The sequence below is a fragment of the Talpa occidentalis genome, unplaced genomic scaffold, assembly GCF_014898055.3.
Source record: "Talpa occidentalis isolate TD23 unplaced genomic scaffold, MPIMG_talOcc4v2.1 talOcc4.12, whole genome shotgun sequence".
Classification (NCBI taxonomy): Eukaryota; Metazoa; Chordata; class Mammalia; order Eulipotyphla; family Talpidae; genus Talpa; species Talpa occidentalis.
In genome coordinates, this window is record NW_023601212.1 from 97,689,580 (window position 1) to 97,706,184 (window position 16,605).

Below are 16,605 nucleotides of genomic sequence, written 5' to 3' on the forward strand. Positions count from 1 at the left end.
GGTCGGTGGGGTTACCCATCAAGATAAGGGAAGAACGGGCAGTAGGGGGAGGAGAGAGACGAGTTAGGAATACGTTCAAGTTTCCCAAGGGCAAGGGTTACAATTTTAGACTGGGATGGGGTCATGGAGATCAAGATAAGTGAGGTCTATTTTGGAGGCTAACACCCTGTGAAAAGCCCGTCGTGTACGATGACTTCCTTGGCTGAAGCACATCTGGAAGACCTCTGTGAAGAAAGGAACCCAGCGGGCCCACTGAGCCCTTCCAAGACCTGCAGGCTTTTCATTTCCTGCTCATCTCCATATGGAAGCTCTCAGGAAATGACAGCTACTTGTTTCTTTACACAGAAGGGTTTTCAGTTACATCTCACTGCACTTCAGAGGGAAAAGTATATGGCCCTAGTAACAGTATTCACGAATCAAGAATTCCCACAAGCCTCGGACAGATCCCTTGCAACTGCCTGTTTCTGATTCCCACATCGCTGTCGCTTCTGATCAACATGCATCTCTAATAAAATTAAGTCGTTCATGAAGTTAACTGGATTGACTGTTGTTTCCGAAGAGTTCTCCGCTCTTGGGAATAAGCCCAGAAGATTATAAAACTAGCCAAAGAGGAACAGGAGAAATGGAGATGGAGAATAATAGAATTAATTGCCTCCCCCTAATGTGTTGCATATGGATGTTCGAAGCGCTGCTGAGCCTGCGCTTGGCCTCCAGCATGCAGAGCTTCCCTCTCCTAGGCTGCCTGCCCAGAACCTCCTTAACTTCCATCAATCTAAATTCACTGGTGCCACTTTATTTATTGCCCACTCTGCTTGCCTTGCCAATTGAACTCTGAGTAGATCATTTTTTCATATCTTCATTTACTTAAATGACATGAAAATTAACCTTCTGATAAGGAAGACCTTTTTCCCCATGAAATGAGGGCATTCATTGATTTTTTTCCCCTTGTGCCAAAAGGGCTTGAGGGCCCCACTGTGTGCATTTTACAGTCCGCGTATTCCCCACCTCAGTGATTCGGGCATGTTGCTCTACCTCCTTAGTGAAGTATATTGCAAGGAACATTTAAGACCCTTCAAAGGGACACACAGCTCTGGCGAGGATACACAGAGGGAGAAAAAGTGCTATGCATTTTCCGTGACCCTGCAACCAAAAGTCTTCCATCTGTGATGCGTCGGAAGAATTAAGCTCTGTTGTTCCTTTTTAAATGTCTCCAGTTGGAGAGGGTGTTAGTTGAGTTTAATTCCTATATTGTGCAGATTCTCCATCTGAGTTTTAACAGGAGCAATTGCTAGGGACCATCGGATCAGAATACCAAACATCCGCCCTGTGGAGCTGCCTGGTTCCTCTCTGATTGCATGGCCAAGGGATACCGAAACACCCACGCACACGCTCTTGTAAGGCTCTCTTTACATTTATTAAGGAGATTGGTTCCACCAAATAGAAATCAAATCCAAATTTAAAACAGGTCATAACACTACCTCTCATTCAAACCCACATTTTGCATAACTATTTTCTCCTCCTTTCTCTCATTTTTTTCTTTTAAAAAAAGTGGCACACACACATAATGCAGCTAGATAGAAATATGAGTAGAATGCTAATTTTTAAAGGAAAACTGTTATGGAGCAACCCCGATATAAAACGGGTTGCCTAGCTATGGGGTCCTCACCCGCACGCTTAAAAGGGACTTATTAATACTCCACTACAGGCACACACAAAAGGTTAATAAAAGGTTTATTTACAAGGGAAAGGGAATTAAGGAAATGTACAACTCAGGGAGAAAATAGGGAAATAAAGTCTTTAATGCGTCCTACCTGATCTGCCAACCTGGAAACCCAAAGGCACTCCGAGAGCTGGCCAAGCACTGCAAGCTGGCGGAGAGCCAAAAAAGGGAACCCCCCCCCCCAAAGCCCACGTGTCTGGCTTTATACCACACCTGGCTGCTTAACCCCACCCTCAGGTCCCAGCCACCTTCCCTTCAGTGGTGATGGGATTTGGAGTTCCCAGTGTCTTTGGCTTTGGCCTGGGGTGGGGGTGGAGTCCACAAAGCCTGTATGGAATTAGCTTTAGGACAGCCTTTTCCCCCTAACAATTGGACTAACTGTGGTGATGGTTCTGGGGCAACGAAGGTGACAGCCATGACATAATCCACCTTCTGGAACCATCAGCATCGCCGCTGGGCACCCTGGAGCTAGCAAATGCTCACCAACACGCAGATGTCGCCAGGTCCTGGCCCGGTTTTGAGGAAGCGCTGAGAATGTCCCTTCTGTCGTTTGCAGCACCGCATGGGCCTTCTTTCACGATTGGGAAAGCGATATGGCTCCTCTGGGGCCTGGTGTTCAACAACTCCGTGCCCGTCCAGAACCCCAAAGGGACTACCAGCAAGATCATGGTGTCCGTGTGGGCCTTCTTCGCCGTCATCTTCCTGGCCAGCTACACGGCCAACCTGGCTGCCTTCATGATCCAGGAGGAATTTGTGGACCAAGTGACTGGCCTCAGTGACAAGAAGGTAAGGTCACCTTATTCTCACCTGTGCCTGGGGGTTGACCTTGAACGTTCTCCCTTTGGAAGGGAGAGATTTCAGACTGTTTGTCCAAACCCTCCATCTCTCCATCAAAAAGCCGGAGGATTTTTTTTTTTTTCTTAAGTGAAATTGGCATATTTCTAAACATTTCAGGAAGAAAAACTTGAGGTTAACTCTGTGAGAGCTAAAGGATTACAGATCGAATTTGCAAGTCTGGTTTCCCCAGGTGGTCATTCCTCAGATTTCTATGATCTGCCGATGTTGCTTGCCACGTCCCTTGACTCAAGGGCATGTTGTAGCTTAGCCTGAAACTTGACCTTTCAGGGAGAATGTGATGTTGAGGAAGATCATTGTTGGGGAGGAGAAACTTGGGTGCTCTAGGCTATAGTTCCCTCCTAGTCCTGTGACCCTGATGAGTCTCTTAAATACTGTGGCCTTGGCTCCCCTTCCGTGCCATGAGCTGGTATCTCTAAGCTCTGCTGGAGACAAGCTGACGGCTCCTTTGTACACTGTAGCCCCATCATCAACACTCCCAACCCAACTCCCCAAAACAAGTGGAGCAGAGAGATTTTACATTTCTCCCCGGTTCGTGTTACTCAGATGATCTGAGCTTCTTGTTTGGGGGGCTGCGCTTCCCACATCAGTAAACGGCAGGGAAGTAATAACACCTGCTCTCTCCGTTCCCCCCTGAAATGGGACACGAGTTGTGGGGTGTGAGTGTCTATTCAGAACAGCACGTAGAGGAAGAAAGGCGGTAGATTGGGTGCAGCCTCTTATGGAGATTTGACGTCCTGACTTGCTAAGCTCAGCAGCGTCCGATTTGCAGCGCAGCACAGGTTTTGTATGGCTAATTTGTCTCTCTTTAGAAAGTTGCACTTCGCATCTTGTTGACATAAGCCTACATCTATCCTTTTGGCATTCATCAACACTGCTGAATGGAAAATCAGGCTGTGAAAAGCCATAACAGTTTCTCCATGACATGTGCTGTGTTTGAAAGATGTCAGAGAGGACTGACACCGAGGAGACCATGGGGTTTGGGGAGTCACCCCCACAACAGGGCCATCACCCCTGTGGGGGGCGGGTCACTGATGCCTTCTCCCTATAGCTTGAGCAAATGCCACTCTGTGCACCGCGGGACCCCCAGTTCACCCCACGTGTCCCTCCTCTTTCCCATGAAAGCCCTTTCTGTTCCTTGAACCCTCCAAGTTTACTTAGCTGCAGTGCCCTGCCCCCTTCCAGCACATTCTTCCCTCAGTTATTCTCATGGCTGGTCCTCCTCGACTTTCAGGTCTTAAGTCTTGGAGAGGTTGTTCTGGCCACTGTGGCGAGCCTGGCAGCCTGAGCTTGCGCTGCCCTGAAACTGAAATGCTAGGAGGAAGAAATAAACACACAGCAGATGGAGAAGAAAATTCCAGGCAGGAGTAAGTGTTGTAGAGGAGATGGCTGCTGAGATTGACATGGATTTGGGGGAAGGAACTGTCAGGGGAGGGTGTGAGCATGTTACCTGGCACTTGGGAGCCCCCCTGATTGTACACCGAAATGCACAGTGTGGGGGACACTGTAGCTACTCCACCTGTATCTGCTGGGCCCCCTACTCCAGCTCTGTGTCCCCGGCCCATCATTTGCTGGCAGAGGCTCATGAGGGATTCACAGAGGGTGGTTACCTCTGGGCATGGGGCAGTGAATGCCCAGAAGTTTAAGTTCCCACATGTTTTCAGTCCCCGCAGCCGGAGCTAATGGTGTGAGCACAGCCCAGCCGCCCCATCACCTCTCAGCACAGCAGAGGCGGAGGCATTGTGTGCCCTGCAGGGCCCCTCGTAGGGTCTCAGTGAGGTCGAGACCTTGCCTGAAATCACACCTTTAGCTTCCTCCATTCCCTGCCCTCCTTTCTGTTCCTCCTGGAGCCCTTCCTTAATAAATCATGTTCCCCCAATTCCTTGGCCAGGGCTGGCTTCTGGCAGACCCCCACCTAAGCCATGGGGCAGCTGTAAGCAGCAGATAAAGCGCTGCTCTTAGTGGGTGCATAGTGGGCCAAGTTGGGTTCCTGTTTCCTCTTTGCCACTTAATACCTGTGTGATGCTTTGTAGTCACCTAACCCTCCCTGCCTCCTTAGTCCTCTCTGCATGTTGGCAATCATAGCTGTCGTGAGGCTGGAAGGAGACTGCAGAAATAAAAGTGCCTTGTAGCCTCGAAAATCCTCTGCAGACACAAAGCACCGTTTGTCGGTGATGCCATCACATTCAGGCGCAAAGCCCAGGTCTGAGAGGAAGCAGTGGGAGGGACAGTGGGGCAGTGGGCAGCCAAGTCCTGGGCTGGATGATTTTTCCAGAAAGTAGTTAGCAGTGTATCTTGCTTTGCATTGCTATTTTCAGCGGCTAGGGGAGAAAATAAACCCTTGCTACGTAGTTTTGGGTTTGAATAGCAGGATCGCTTGTGGGAAAACTAATTAGAGCCACTAATAATTTGACTGACCTTCTCTGACTTGGAAACACCTCGTAACAGATCCAAGACCCTCATGAGACTCAGCTCTGTTTCCGAGCTCAGAGCATTAGCTGCAAGCAGATAGCTCTTTTAATTAAATGTTTGATACAATTAGATAAACAAGAAAATTCTTGGAGTAAATAAGCTAAATGCTCCCACAAGATTAATAGCAGATATACCAAAAAGCTTTGCAAGATAAAAATCTATATTGAATCAATTTATTTTGATTCTGTATACACCAGTGTTTTTTCTTTCACTCTTTAAAAAAAAAATCATGGGTATGCGTGCAACAACTCAGGTTTATAGTACTTCTAAGTTATTCGCAGTACCAGGGCTTGCTGTGAAAAAAGAAACTTTGGAGCCCATGGTGTGCTCAGATGAGCCTGGACTTAAATTATAAATAGTTGAATTCATAGATAAATGCTCCCCTGGGAATTAATTAAAAAAAAAAATAACCTGGAATGTTGGTGGAGACTCTGCAAAATGTTGACAATCAGTCTGGTACAGGAAAACATCTCCGGGGGGCAGGAAGAGCAATATTGTATTTGGGGCCTGAGGGACCTGGGTTCAGTCCTGACCTTATCAGACAGTGGGTGTGTGGCCTTTGGTTTGGCAGCCTCCCCAGGCTTAACTTCCTAATAAAGGGGGGAATATTAATACCTTTCGGGCAAGGTTGATAGGGAGGTGACAAATCATCCTCACACTGCCTGGCACACTGTGGATTGTATCATGTCAGTGTTGTTACTGAGCAATGGACTCACTGCACAGTGCGCACAGGAGCTGACAACCACGACAGCAGGTTGTGAGAAGGGAAAGCAGTTTCATTGTGAATCAACTGGCAACAAGACAGGAGATCAACTTAAATCTGCCCCCTGCATTAGGACAGGAAATAGATTACATAGGTTTGGGGGGCACCAAAGTGGAGAACAAAGGAGTTAATATATTTTTTTGGCTGAAAACTGGGGTGGGGCAAAGAAACATGGGCTTGGCTGAAGTTCATTGGGTATGCAGAGGCTTTTCCCCAGATCCCTGGACTTTTGAATTTCTGTTGGTGGGTCCCTCAGTTCTGGGAGCCCCCCAACCCCCATGTGAGCAGTCTCCTGGCTCCGGCTGACCTTTGGACTCACCTCAAGGCTAGTCAATAAGCCTCCAGCCACTGCTGTGTCTGCAAAAGCAAGTCTCAGAGAAAAGTTTAGATGTGTTTTTTTTATTTTTCTTTCTCTATCTTCTGTAAGATTTTTTCTCTTTTGTGCTCTTAGCATCTGTGGCCAATTTAACCACCCATTTTGCCTTTTTTTTTTTTTTTTTAAAGATTTATTTATTTATTTATTTATTTATTTATTTAGCACTGGGTACAGTCAGAAGTTCGGAAGGGTGAGAGAATTCACCAGAGCCAGAGCGGGGAGCAGAGCAGGCAGAAGGACCGAAGTACACTGCTGAGGGGAGCAGCGGGCGGCAGGAGAGGTCTGCGCGCCATGTGGGACCCTCCTCAGGTGGCCGGGGAGCAGCCGGGGAATCGAACCGGTGCTGCAGAGGCCGTGGGCAGCTTCGCAACCCAGCGCTCAACTGCTGCGCCACCGGGGAGGCCCAACCACCCATTTTGCTTTAATTTCACGCTCCTTCCACTCTCTTCCCTCTGCCCTTTCTCTCCACTCCCCAGTCCACTGTTGCTCCCCTCTCCTTACCACCATCCTCCTTCTCCGCTCCTCCTGATTATCATCACCACCTGATTGCCCCATGCCTCGCTGCTGGGGTCTGAAGTGCTACTGTGCTGAGTTGGCCTTTGGGAACAGCAGAGGAGAGAGTGTGGATACTTGGCCTGGTAGACGAGCCCACAAGTGTGTTCTCATAGGATCGTACTGTCTCTGGGGTTTGTGCTTCTACTGCTGGGTGGTCCTAGTCGCCCATACTTACTGACCTAATGGGGGCCTCCATTTAGGGCCGCCCCTATTTAATGCTGACTTCGGGAAGCATGAGGCGCTCACTGATGGGAGAAGACCCTAGAAGTAGGGGCTTCAGTTGCCAAATGTCCCTTGTTGACAGTCACAGAAGACATATTTTATTAAATGAGTAGTTTTTTATTTGTCAGTGGAGCAGAGCTGTCCTGGTGAATGGCTGCATTTGGGCTTCACCATTTGCTCTGTGAATTTGGGTGACTTTCAGGCCTGTTTACAGATGGAATGGGAAAATGCAGAGCAGAATATTAGACTGTAATCCTCTTCTGTTCTCCAAATCAGAGAGAGGTTGACTCTATTATTTGACCAAAGTCGCGCTGGGTAACAAATGTGAGGAGGGAATGTATATAAGGCATTACAGGATGCCTAGCATTCTTTCAAGCACCGTATGATTAATTGCAAGAGCAACACCATTTTATTGAAGGAGAAACTGAGACTGAGAGAACATAAGGGGCTTCCCCCAAGTATTTGGTTCCTAAGGGGCAGGTGAAAATTTGTGCCTAAGGCCAAGGCCAGGTGAATCCAGCTAACATGAATGGGGTGGGAGGGGTGTGGTTGGGGGCATGGCGCAGCCTTAAAGAGAGGCCCTGGAGACCTGCGGACCCTGGGCACCGTGATTACATTGTGCTGTGGTCTCGCTGAAACTGGGCACTTCTGCACCCCCATTCCTTTGTGAAAGCTCTCATTTGTTTCTCTCTGCTTGTGCACGCAACTCTTGGGAAGACAGTTGCAGCAGCCATCATTCCTGTAAGAAACAGAGTGTGTCCTGGAAGCCAGGCCCTGCATCAGGAGCCGAGCCTCACTCCCCCTAACCGTTTTGTGCACTGTAGGTTGTGACTCGTTAGCAAGCCATGCAATTAATTTAAGGTTTGTGACCATTAAGACACTAGAACATCAGAGTATGTCACACAAAGAAATAGCACTGTGCAGATTTGTGTGTGTGTATGTACGGGGAGGAGATGGAAAACGCATTGTGAGTCATGCTTTCAAAAAGTTTGACAGCCCTTCGTCTAGCGGGAAGGGTTCCTAGATCTTGGCGCCCGGTTGAATTCCGTGTGGGTGATGGAACAGTCAGGGCCAGGGAGCGTGGAGATTCATCACCGAGACTGAAGATCTGTCTCTGTCACTGTGCAAACCCGGGGCAGGAAGGAAGGGACCTGGGAGAGCGATAAGGCTCCGCTGCAACAGATGGGGAGTGAAGTGGAAGGCGTTTAGTCAAATAGGCCATCTCCCGAGGCCTCTGGAGATTGGGAACGGCTGCTACAACAACTAGATTTATGAACAACAGCGCTCGTGCCTCTGGCCTCAGAGCAGGCAGCTGCCTTGCAAGAGAGCCCGGGCTGGTCCGCCGCCTCTCCTGGGGATTAGTTGAAACACTGCTTGCTGGGGTGAGCACAAAGCGTTTTGCTGTTCAAGCACACACTCCAGCACAGGGCGCCCAGCAGGAGGAGCTCATTTGGACAGTGTAAGGCCACCTCCCCCAAATCCAGTTGTGACTGCTTACCAGGCAGCAGCACGCCTAATTTAGGGAAAATGATTTTCAACTAGAAATTTTAATTAACAGTGAAATGAGGTGTGAGTCTGGAGAAAAGACTAATGTTTCTGGTCAGCCTGGCTCTTGGGTAAATGTGGATGCTGTCTTTGGCAGGTCTCGGTTCCATGAAAGACATGCCGGCCTCGGGGCTAGGAGAAGTTTCCTACTGATTCTGGTGTCGCCCTGGACTTGCCCTGTCTGGGTCTCACGGTCCTCCCCTCTGAAAGAGGAGGGGTCACTAGCAATGGTCTCTGAGGAATGAGAGTTCACATTGGCTTGTGGACAGGCATATCTGAGTATGAGTCCCAGGCCATCCTCTTGAGTAGGTTGCATCACCTCTCCGAGTCTCAGTGTCCTCACCTGTAGAATGGAGCCTCTTAGGTGAGCTGTTGTGAGGATTAAATGAGGCAACATTTGTAAAGTTCTTGCCTCATTTGGTTGGGTTGCTCCGAGTGCTGCAGCTTTGAGCAGACAGGATCAGCCAGGCAAGGGGCCTGGGGAAACATGGACAACCTGTCTGTGTGGAGTCTCGAGAGCAAGACATGGGCATCCCCTCATGGTTAGTGGGAACTTCAGTTCAACATGGAGCCTGCCATTCTGGTCCCCACAACTACTGCCTTCGTGCATGAATGCACGCTTGAGTGAATGAGTGAGCAGAGAATGAGTGTGTGGCAATGGTCTACTTTAAAAAAAAATAATAACCAGCCTAAAATAATCCTTAGGCCAAAGAGGCATATTTGGGCTACAAATTCTGCCCCCCTATTATTCTCTGGGTCCAGTGAACACATGGTGAGTGGAGTTCAGAAAAAGGCGGGAAAGTGAGGATCACAGAAGAGGTCATCATGAGGCACATGAATGAACTGAACTGAAGTAAAACCTTAATCCCAGCTCAACGGGCACTTCTGAGCCCTGCCTGGGCACCATCACTAAACTGGTCTCTACAGCAGGACAAAAATTCTGTAAGAGGGCCAGGGAGAAGGCCCCCCCATCCCTTCGGGTGCGTCTCCTACTGGGCAAGTAAACACATGAACAAAGGCAGATAAATTAGTGGGAGAAAAAGATGAAATTCCATTACGCGGGTGGAGAACAGACATGAATGGAAATTCTGAAGTAAATGGAACTGACCAAGAGTTTATAACCTGAGCTAAGGAATAGGACTGGCGCCTGGGGCACCAAGGACAGAGGAGAGGGAATGATATGAGGAAGGGGTGCTCTCCATGACCAAACCTTGCCTGCGGACATTTGCCCTGCCTTTGGAGGGTCATTTCTGAAGAGATGACCTCACATCTGGGTACTCTTCTAAGCTGTTGTAACCGTTCCTCCTGAGACACACAGGGCCACCACGAGCCTATGCTCTGCATGCCAATGTGACACGTGGGGAAAAGTCTATCTGAATATTTTGTGGGAGGCCAATCCTACAAATCCAATTCAACAAATAAGGGGGCCTCCCTAAGCAGGGATGCCCTGCTATGCGAGGCACATGGGGATGGCACAGGCAAGACAGACCTGCTTCCGGCCTCCCGTAGCAACCAGACCCGTGGAAGATGGAAGATGTAGTTAAGGAGAAAAGAAGCTCCAGAAAGCATGTTCTGGTTTTGATTTGGTTTTGTGGTCTTGCACTAAGGCAAGTATATGCATGACTACTGACAGAGCCATGGCTGACCTCTCTCTCTCTCTCTCTCTCTCTCTCTCTCTCTCTCTCTAGTTTCAGAGACCCCACGACTATTCCCCACCGTTTCGATTTGGCACTGTGCCTAATGGAAGTACAGAGAGAAACATTCGGAATAACTACCCCTACATGCATCAGTACATGACCAAATTTAACCAGAAGGGAGTGGAGGATGCCTTGGTCAGCCTGAAATCGGGGTAAGGACGGTGGTTTCTTCTTCTCCACAGGCCTGCCAGCCTGTAAGTCTTCCAGAAAATGACTCTCCACTCGCCCTGTGCTTATCTGTCCCCACCCCTGTGTTATCTGGAGAGTGGCTGCAGCCAGGATGGACCCCAGTTGCGGGCAGCTTTTGTTAATCTGACAGGCATCACAGGTCTCCTCCTGAGTTGGGTTAAGGAAAAGCAAATCCAGGACACTTTGAAGTGCAGAAAGCCAGAGGGGGTTCCTTAGACTGATGAAGAAGTTGGTTCAACTCCATGGGATATTTTAGCCAAACAGAAAGATCTAAGGAGGCTGAGACTTCATTTAACGTGGTGAATGCAAAGTGGTATAGATTTTTATCTGATTTTAGATGGGAGTCTTTGGAGTGTAGCTTTTTGGGAAAACTAATAGTGTAACATTGGTGCGAGGGGAAAGGAATGTGGAGAGAAAAGCAGGGGGGACTCGGTTATCATGAAAGGTGCAGTCAGGGTTCTGGTCTACCTGTGGGTACCCCAGAGGGCAGCACTGGAAGTCACTGCAGCTGTGACAGAAAGAGAGCATAGTGGCTTGGGGCTTCGGCTGCGGAGTTAGAGGATGCCTCTCTCCTCTCCAAAAGGCCTCGGACAGTTACTTAATTGCTCTCCACTTCCTATATGAAATGGGCATAATAGCAGGCCCTAAAGTATAGGACTTTGTGAGGATTAAGAGAGAAAATCTGATGAAAGCATCTTGGGCCGCGCCTGGCACACAGAGGGACCTCACTGTGAGTGTTGTTATTTGGTGAAAAGGTTAAATTCTATTCTGCAGACTCCTCAGCAAGCAGGGATGTGTGAAATGCATTTTTGAAAGGGTTCCATTAAAAAATGATTTTGTTTTAAATGAAGTCTTTGTTTAATGAGGAAAGTTTTGCTTATCCAGAAAATTGACTTGCGCGGAGCATCTCGGCGGTCAGGCCTCCTGACCGGTGAAACGTGACGGCCGGGCATTACCGTCCGGGAAGCCTAATCAACAGCCCCTTCCGCTTGGTGGTTCTGCAGCCCTTTTCCACAGCCTTGCTGCTCCCTTGTGTCTGGTGGGGTAAAGGCCCCCTGTGCCATCAAGAGTGGGTGTCAGCATAATTTCCCAGGAGCTGTCAGCTAAGGCTGGTAGCTCTTAGGTCCCATCAGTCTCTTTGGAATCTGTATTGCAACAGCGCCTAGCACAGCACTTATTTAGAAGTTTTTTGGTTTTTTTAATACAGTAGCAGGGGTACAGGGCAGAGGCACGGGAGGGCAAGAGGTTTCACCAGAGACAGAGAGGGGAACAGAACAGGCAGACGGGCCGAAAGCACTGCTGAGGGGAGCAGCAGACGAGGCAGGAGCAGTCTGCCGTGCCATGTGGGAATCTCCCTGGCCAGCTGGGAATTGAACCCATGCTGCAGAGGCTGCTGCGCTCAACCCTCTGCACCACCGGGGAGGCCCCTACTTAGAAGTTTTGGACACATCTCATTCCCATACTGCACACGCTGGCTTAGAATGATTCTTTCAAACTTTTTATGAGAGCAGGACAACGTGCAGGAAATGTACAGGTACTGAGTATGCTGCTCGTTGACTGCACAGACCAACCACTCATCCCCAGCCTCCCGCTCCGTCTGCCTTCCAGCCCATGCTCCTTCCCAAAGCCATAGCTTCATTCTGCCTGTGACACTAACCTGTAATTATAACCACACATTTGTGTGGTCTGTTTTCCTTCTCGTGTGTGTTCTTGGTGCATTCTTGTTGTGAGATTGCACAGCATTCCGGTTGTGTCGTCCCATTGTCGTGCGGCGTTTCCCTGTGGGGACACCACACACTCACCTGTCTCTTCTCATCTTGATGTGGTCAGCTGGGGCTGTATCCCGTTTTGCGCTCTTGGGAGTAGTGCTTCCAAGGGCATTCGATGTGTGTCTTTTGTGCCATGTCGAGTGCAGGCCATACAGTGTACACATGCTCAATTTTGTAGATACCAGAAAAGACCAACCTTCCAGAATTTCAGGACTTTCCAGTTTAGCCATGGGTGGGGGGCTTGTTTGTTTATTTCCACTGAGGTCTTCTCGTCATCATATATGGTTACTTTAGCCAGACCATGAACATGCCTGTGGATGGCTAGAAAAAGTGGAAGAAGCCTGGCCGCTTCCTCCTTCATCCATCTGTCACCCAGAGCACAAAATGGGTCATTTTCTTTCTTTTTCATTTTTTTTTTACAATACAGACAAAAGAGGGTAGAGAAATGTAAGCCATCCTTGGCCATAAATTGTACAAATTGCTTTCTGGGAACCATATAATAATTATAACATCTATCTTGGCAAACTTGGGCAGATGGTGGGTTTACTCTATAGTCAGTCTCCCACGTAGGGGGTGCTTTACACTCCCACATAGGGGGTGCTTTGCACAGATGAGAGCTAAAGGAGTGTGGTACATGGGTGAATTGGTGGTGAAAATTCTATGGGGAGCACACCTGAGAAAAGAAAGCAAACATTGTAAAAAAATGAACAATGATGTAAAATATATATAAATAAATAAATTATTTAAAAAAAAAAAGAAAAGAAATAATCCCATAGGTAGGAGGTGAGGATGTAGCATCACTCATCCCTGGACCTTCAGGTTTAGCATGCTGAATGTTGAGGGAAAATGCTTACATGTTTAAACGACTCCTTGGTTAATTATTTAAATTCACTTTTGAAATAAATCATCCATTTGCATAATTCAAAAATGAAAAAGTATAGAAAAAGATAAACAATGAAGAGTCTTCCTTCCATGCTATTTATCTCCCTGGCATCCTCTACACTTACTGATTTCCCATGTATCCTTCCACTGAATAAATAGTCCAAATTAGTCTTTGCAGAGTCATAGTCTTCTGTTGCATGCAGGTACCAAAAGTGTGCACTCAGGCTTCTGTTGATGGACATCTAGGCAGTTTCTAATCTTTCTCTGTTGCAAACTATCTGCAGTGAATATCTTCATATGTGAGCCACATACAATGTAGAATAAATTTCTTGAAATGCTGGATCAAAGACTATATATATTGACATATTTCCCTCCAAAGGGAATTCATCTTGACCTCTTCAGTGTATGAGAGTGCTGTAGGGGCAGAGGGAAAATTGTCCCCTACCGCTCTAGGTTCTTCTTGGGCTAGTGTAATCTACAAAACAGCATCAGATAGATCAGCAGGAGAGAAAAAAACAACTTGATTACGTAACTCTGGGGAATCTACATGGTAACTAGGCTTCCAAGATCAGTGAGGAAAAATGAGGGTATATACTGAGCTCAGGAATGGGATAGGGGGCTTTAAGGAGGGTGGGGGGCTCTTATGACAAGGAGAGGGTGGTACACATGATGAAGACCAGATGCTCTGTAATTAGACATTGTCCTGCTGTATAGACAGATTTCTCCAATAGGAAGGTTATTTCTGGATAATGCCCCCAGCTTGCATTCTTCTAGATAGTTAAGGGAGAGGCAAAGTTTCTTGTAAGCCTGCAGGGCCTCAGTGAACCACAACTGGAAACACCCATCATGTCAAGATGGCACTTTTTCGGGAGGCCTGTTCTGAACATCTGAGGGAATTCTGTTCTGAGCACCTCCAGTCCTTATCTCCCCAAGGTCTTTGCCAACAGTGTGTCATCAGTCTCATTACATTTTACTTATGGGTGAAATGTGCTGAAGTCTCTCTTAATTTGCACTTTTCTTATTATCAGTAAAATTTGACCATATTTTCATATGCAATTAGAAGCCATCTGTAGTTCTTTTTTTAACTGCTATATTTTCTATTGGTTTGTTGAGCTTTTTCATATTGATTTATGTATTAGAGAAATGAGCCCTTTTATTTGGGGTGTGATTGCAAATATTTTCCCCAGATTTTTGTTTGTTTTTGGAACTTGCAGATGTTATTTTTTTTCATGCAGATTTTTCATTTTCCTGTGCAATTTATCAATTTCTTTGTGGCTTCTGGATTTTGACCCATAATTCAAAACTCCTGCTCCATTCTGAGATGACAAAACCACTTTCTCCTATCTCAGTTGCATTTCTTTAATATTTGGAACTTTTCTCAGTGTATGGAATGAACTGTGGCTCCAGTGAACGAAGCCTTAGATGATTATGAGAACCAGCAGCCAAGAGCTCCAGGGTCAGCAAACTCTGGGCCGAGTGTGTTTGTTCCTCATCCTGCTGCGAGACTGTGTCTTTCAAATGCCTACCCCACCACACTGAAAGTTCTCTGTCCTTCCCTCTGACATCTCATTTCCTTTTAATTTTTTTCATTATGAAATACATTATTTTAAACTACGGGATATATCATAAAATAATTTTAAAAGAGTAATTATCATGAGGGTTTACTGTTGAAGGAATGAATAATATTACTAATAATATGACCTCCTGGTGTGCCCACCACCCAGCTTTGAAAATTAGCCTTTGCCTTCCTTCACCAAGTACAGTACAACTTCTGGAAGTTTGTACAGTCTCTGGAAGTTTTCTTCCCTTTAGAAAATAGAGAGAGGTACCTTACCTGCCCCTGAATTGTTGACCTTCAGACATGATCCTTACAGTACCCCAATACCCTAAACTCCAGTGACCCTTCAAAATTCCCGAGCAGGTAGCTCAGTTGCTGGACCTGCCCCTCTACCCACAAGACTTGGGGATGCGCAGATGAAGATGGAGTCAGTCACCCGCACACAGGGTGGTGAAATGGGGAGGCTTCTGCATAGATGCAACTTCCTGGGAGACACAGAGGACTCTGCATCATGGTCCAATGTGTATCCCGGCTTGGCTTGAGTCAGGCTCTATCATTGTCCAAGCTGTGGCACCTCTCTGAGCCTCAGTTTCCCCATCTGAAAAGTGAAAAGGCTGTGTTATTTTTCCCTAGCTTTCTAAGAATGGTTTTGTCGTGACCTGTGGGCCTCTTCTGAACCAAGGAGGTTGAGTGGTGTGTGACCCTGGGCTACTAGACAGATATATCTCAAACTATAGTGTGATTCTGAATTAGCAGCGGTTCGAATCGCCCCACTGAACTCATACTCCATTAGCTCTAGTTTCTGCACTTGAAGTAATAGTGTAAAGCACCCCCTAAATCGAAGATTGAATAAAGAATAAACCCACCATCTGCCCAAGCTTGCTAAGATAGATGTTTTAATTATTATCTAACTCCCAGAAAACAATTTGTACAATTTATGGCCAAGAGTGGTTTCCATTTCTTGTTGATCTCAGAAATAGTTCCAAGATTCTTTGTGTTGAACACTTGAGCACTTATTTAGAATTTTCCAAAATATAAAATCCAGACTAACCACAACTATGAATGGCTATCAGTTTTGCAGAAAGGATTTAGAATAATGCTCCAAAGCCAGGTCTCTCCAAGAGGCCATTTGTAAATGTAAATCCATCTCCTCTCATTTCGGCTTCACTTCCTTCTTCTAGAGCAGATGGATTAATTACACCTGAATCACAGGATTATTTGTTAAAATGCAAGTTTCTGGGCCCAACAGAGGATCATCTCTAGTGATGGAATCTGTGGATCTGCATTTTAATTGTGACCTCTTGCTTCAGGTGATTCTGATCATGCTAAATTTGAGAACTACTCTTCTAAACAAACTCAACAGCCACATGTTATTGGGAAATACAAAGAGTAGACCCACCAAATGCTTCTTCGGGGTCCAAGATGGCTTTAGGAAGATGATAAGCAGAAAGAAACTTAAAACTATGTTGCTAAGATTCATTGTTTATTGAGATTCATAATTAACAAATATAAAGCATTCTGGAAAGTACCAGGTAAATCACTGAGAAAAGACGGCAGATCTTATGGACAGAGATTAGGATTTTCCAGGAGTAGATTTGTTGGTACCTGTGGGTCTCTCCTGAACCAACGGGGGTAAGTGATGTGTGACTCCAAGTTACCCAGCCAGTGTTTCTCAATCCTACCCTGGTTCTGAATCAGTGGTGGTGCTAGTGAAAACGCTGCTTCCTGAGCCACCCCCAGCCCACGGTCAGCAGCTTCAGGGCAGGGGGAGTCTGTATGCTCCAACGAGCTCTGTATACTTGAACAAGCTCTGCAGGTAATTCCGATGTACACTAATCAGATTTCAAGAGCATCTGTTCTAGAAGAGGGATCTGAAGCCCAAGTGAGTGGAGACGGATTTAGATTTACAAACGCTCAGTCATCAGAAGCTGATGTTCTCCGAGCCGAGCCGTTCTGGGAAGTGGGCAGGACTGCAAGCCTAGCACTTCCCTAGATTTAAATT

The 16,605-nt window shown here is 47.0% G+C and overlaps 1 protein-coding gene across 3 annotated transcripts in view; it reads left to right on the top strand.

Moving 5' to 3' along the window:
* The window catches only part of GRIN2A (glutamate ionotropic receptor NMDA type subunit 2A), a 335,998-nt gene that overhangs the window by 271,304 nt on the left and 48,089 nt on the right, over window positions 1-16,605 (top strand). For all 3 annotated transcript variants that reach the window (XM_054693848.1, XM_054693846.1, XM_054693847.1), the window contains 2 exons: window positions 2,277-2,506; window positions 10,197-10,357. In XM_054693848.1, the coding sequence (XP_054549823.1) occupies window positions 2,277-2,506; window positions 10,197-10,357 (391 nt within the window). The remainder of the gene's footprint in view (window positions 1-2,276; window positions 2,507-10,196; window positions 10,358-16,605) is intronic.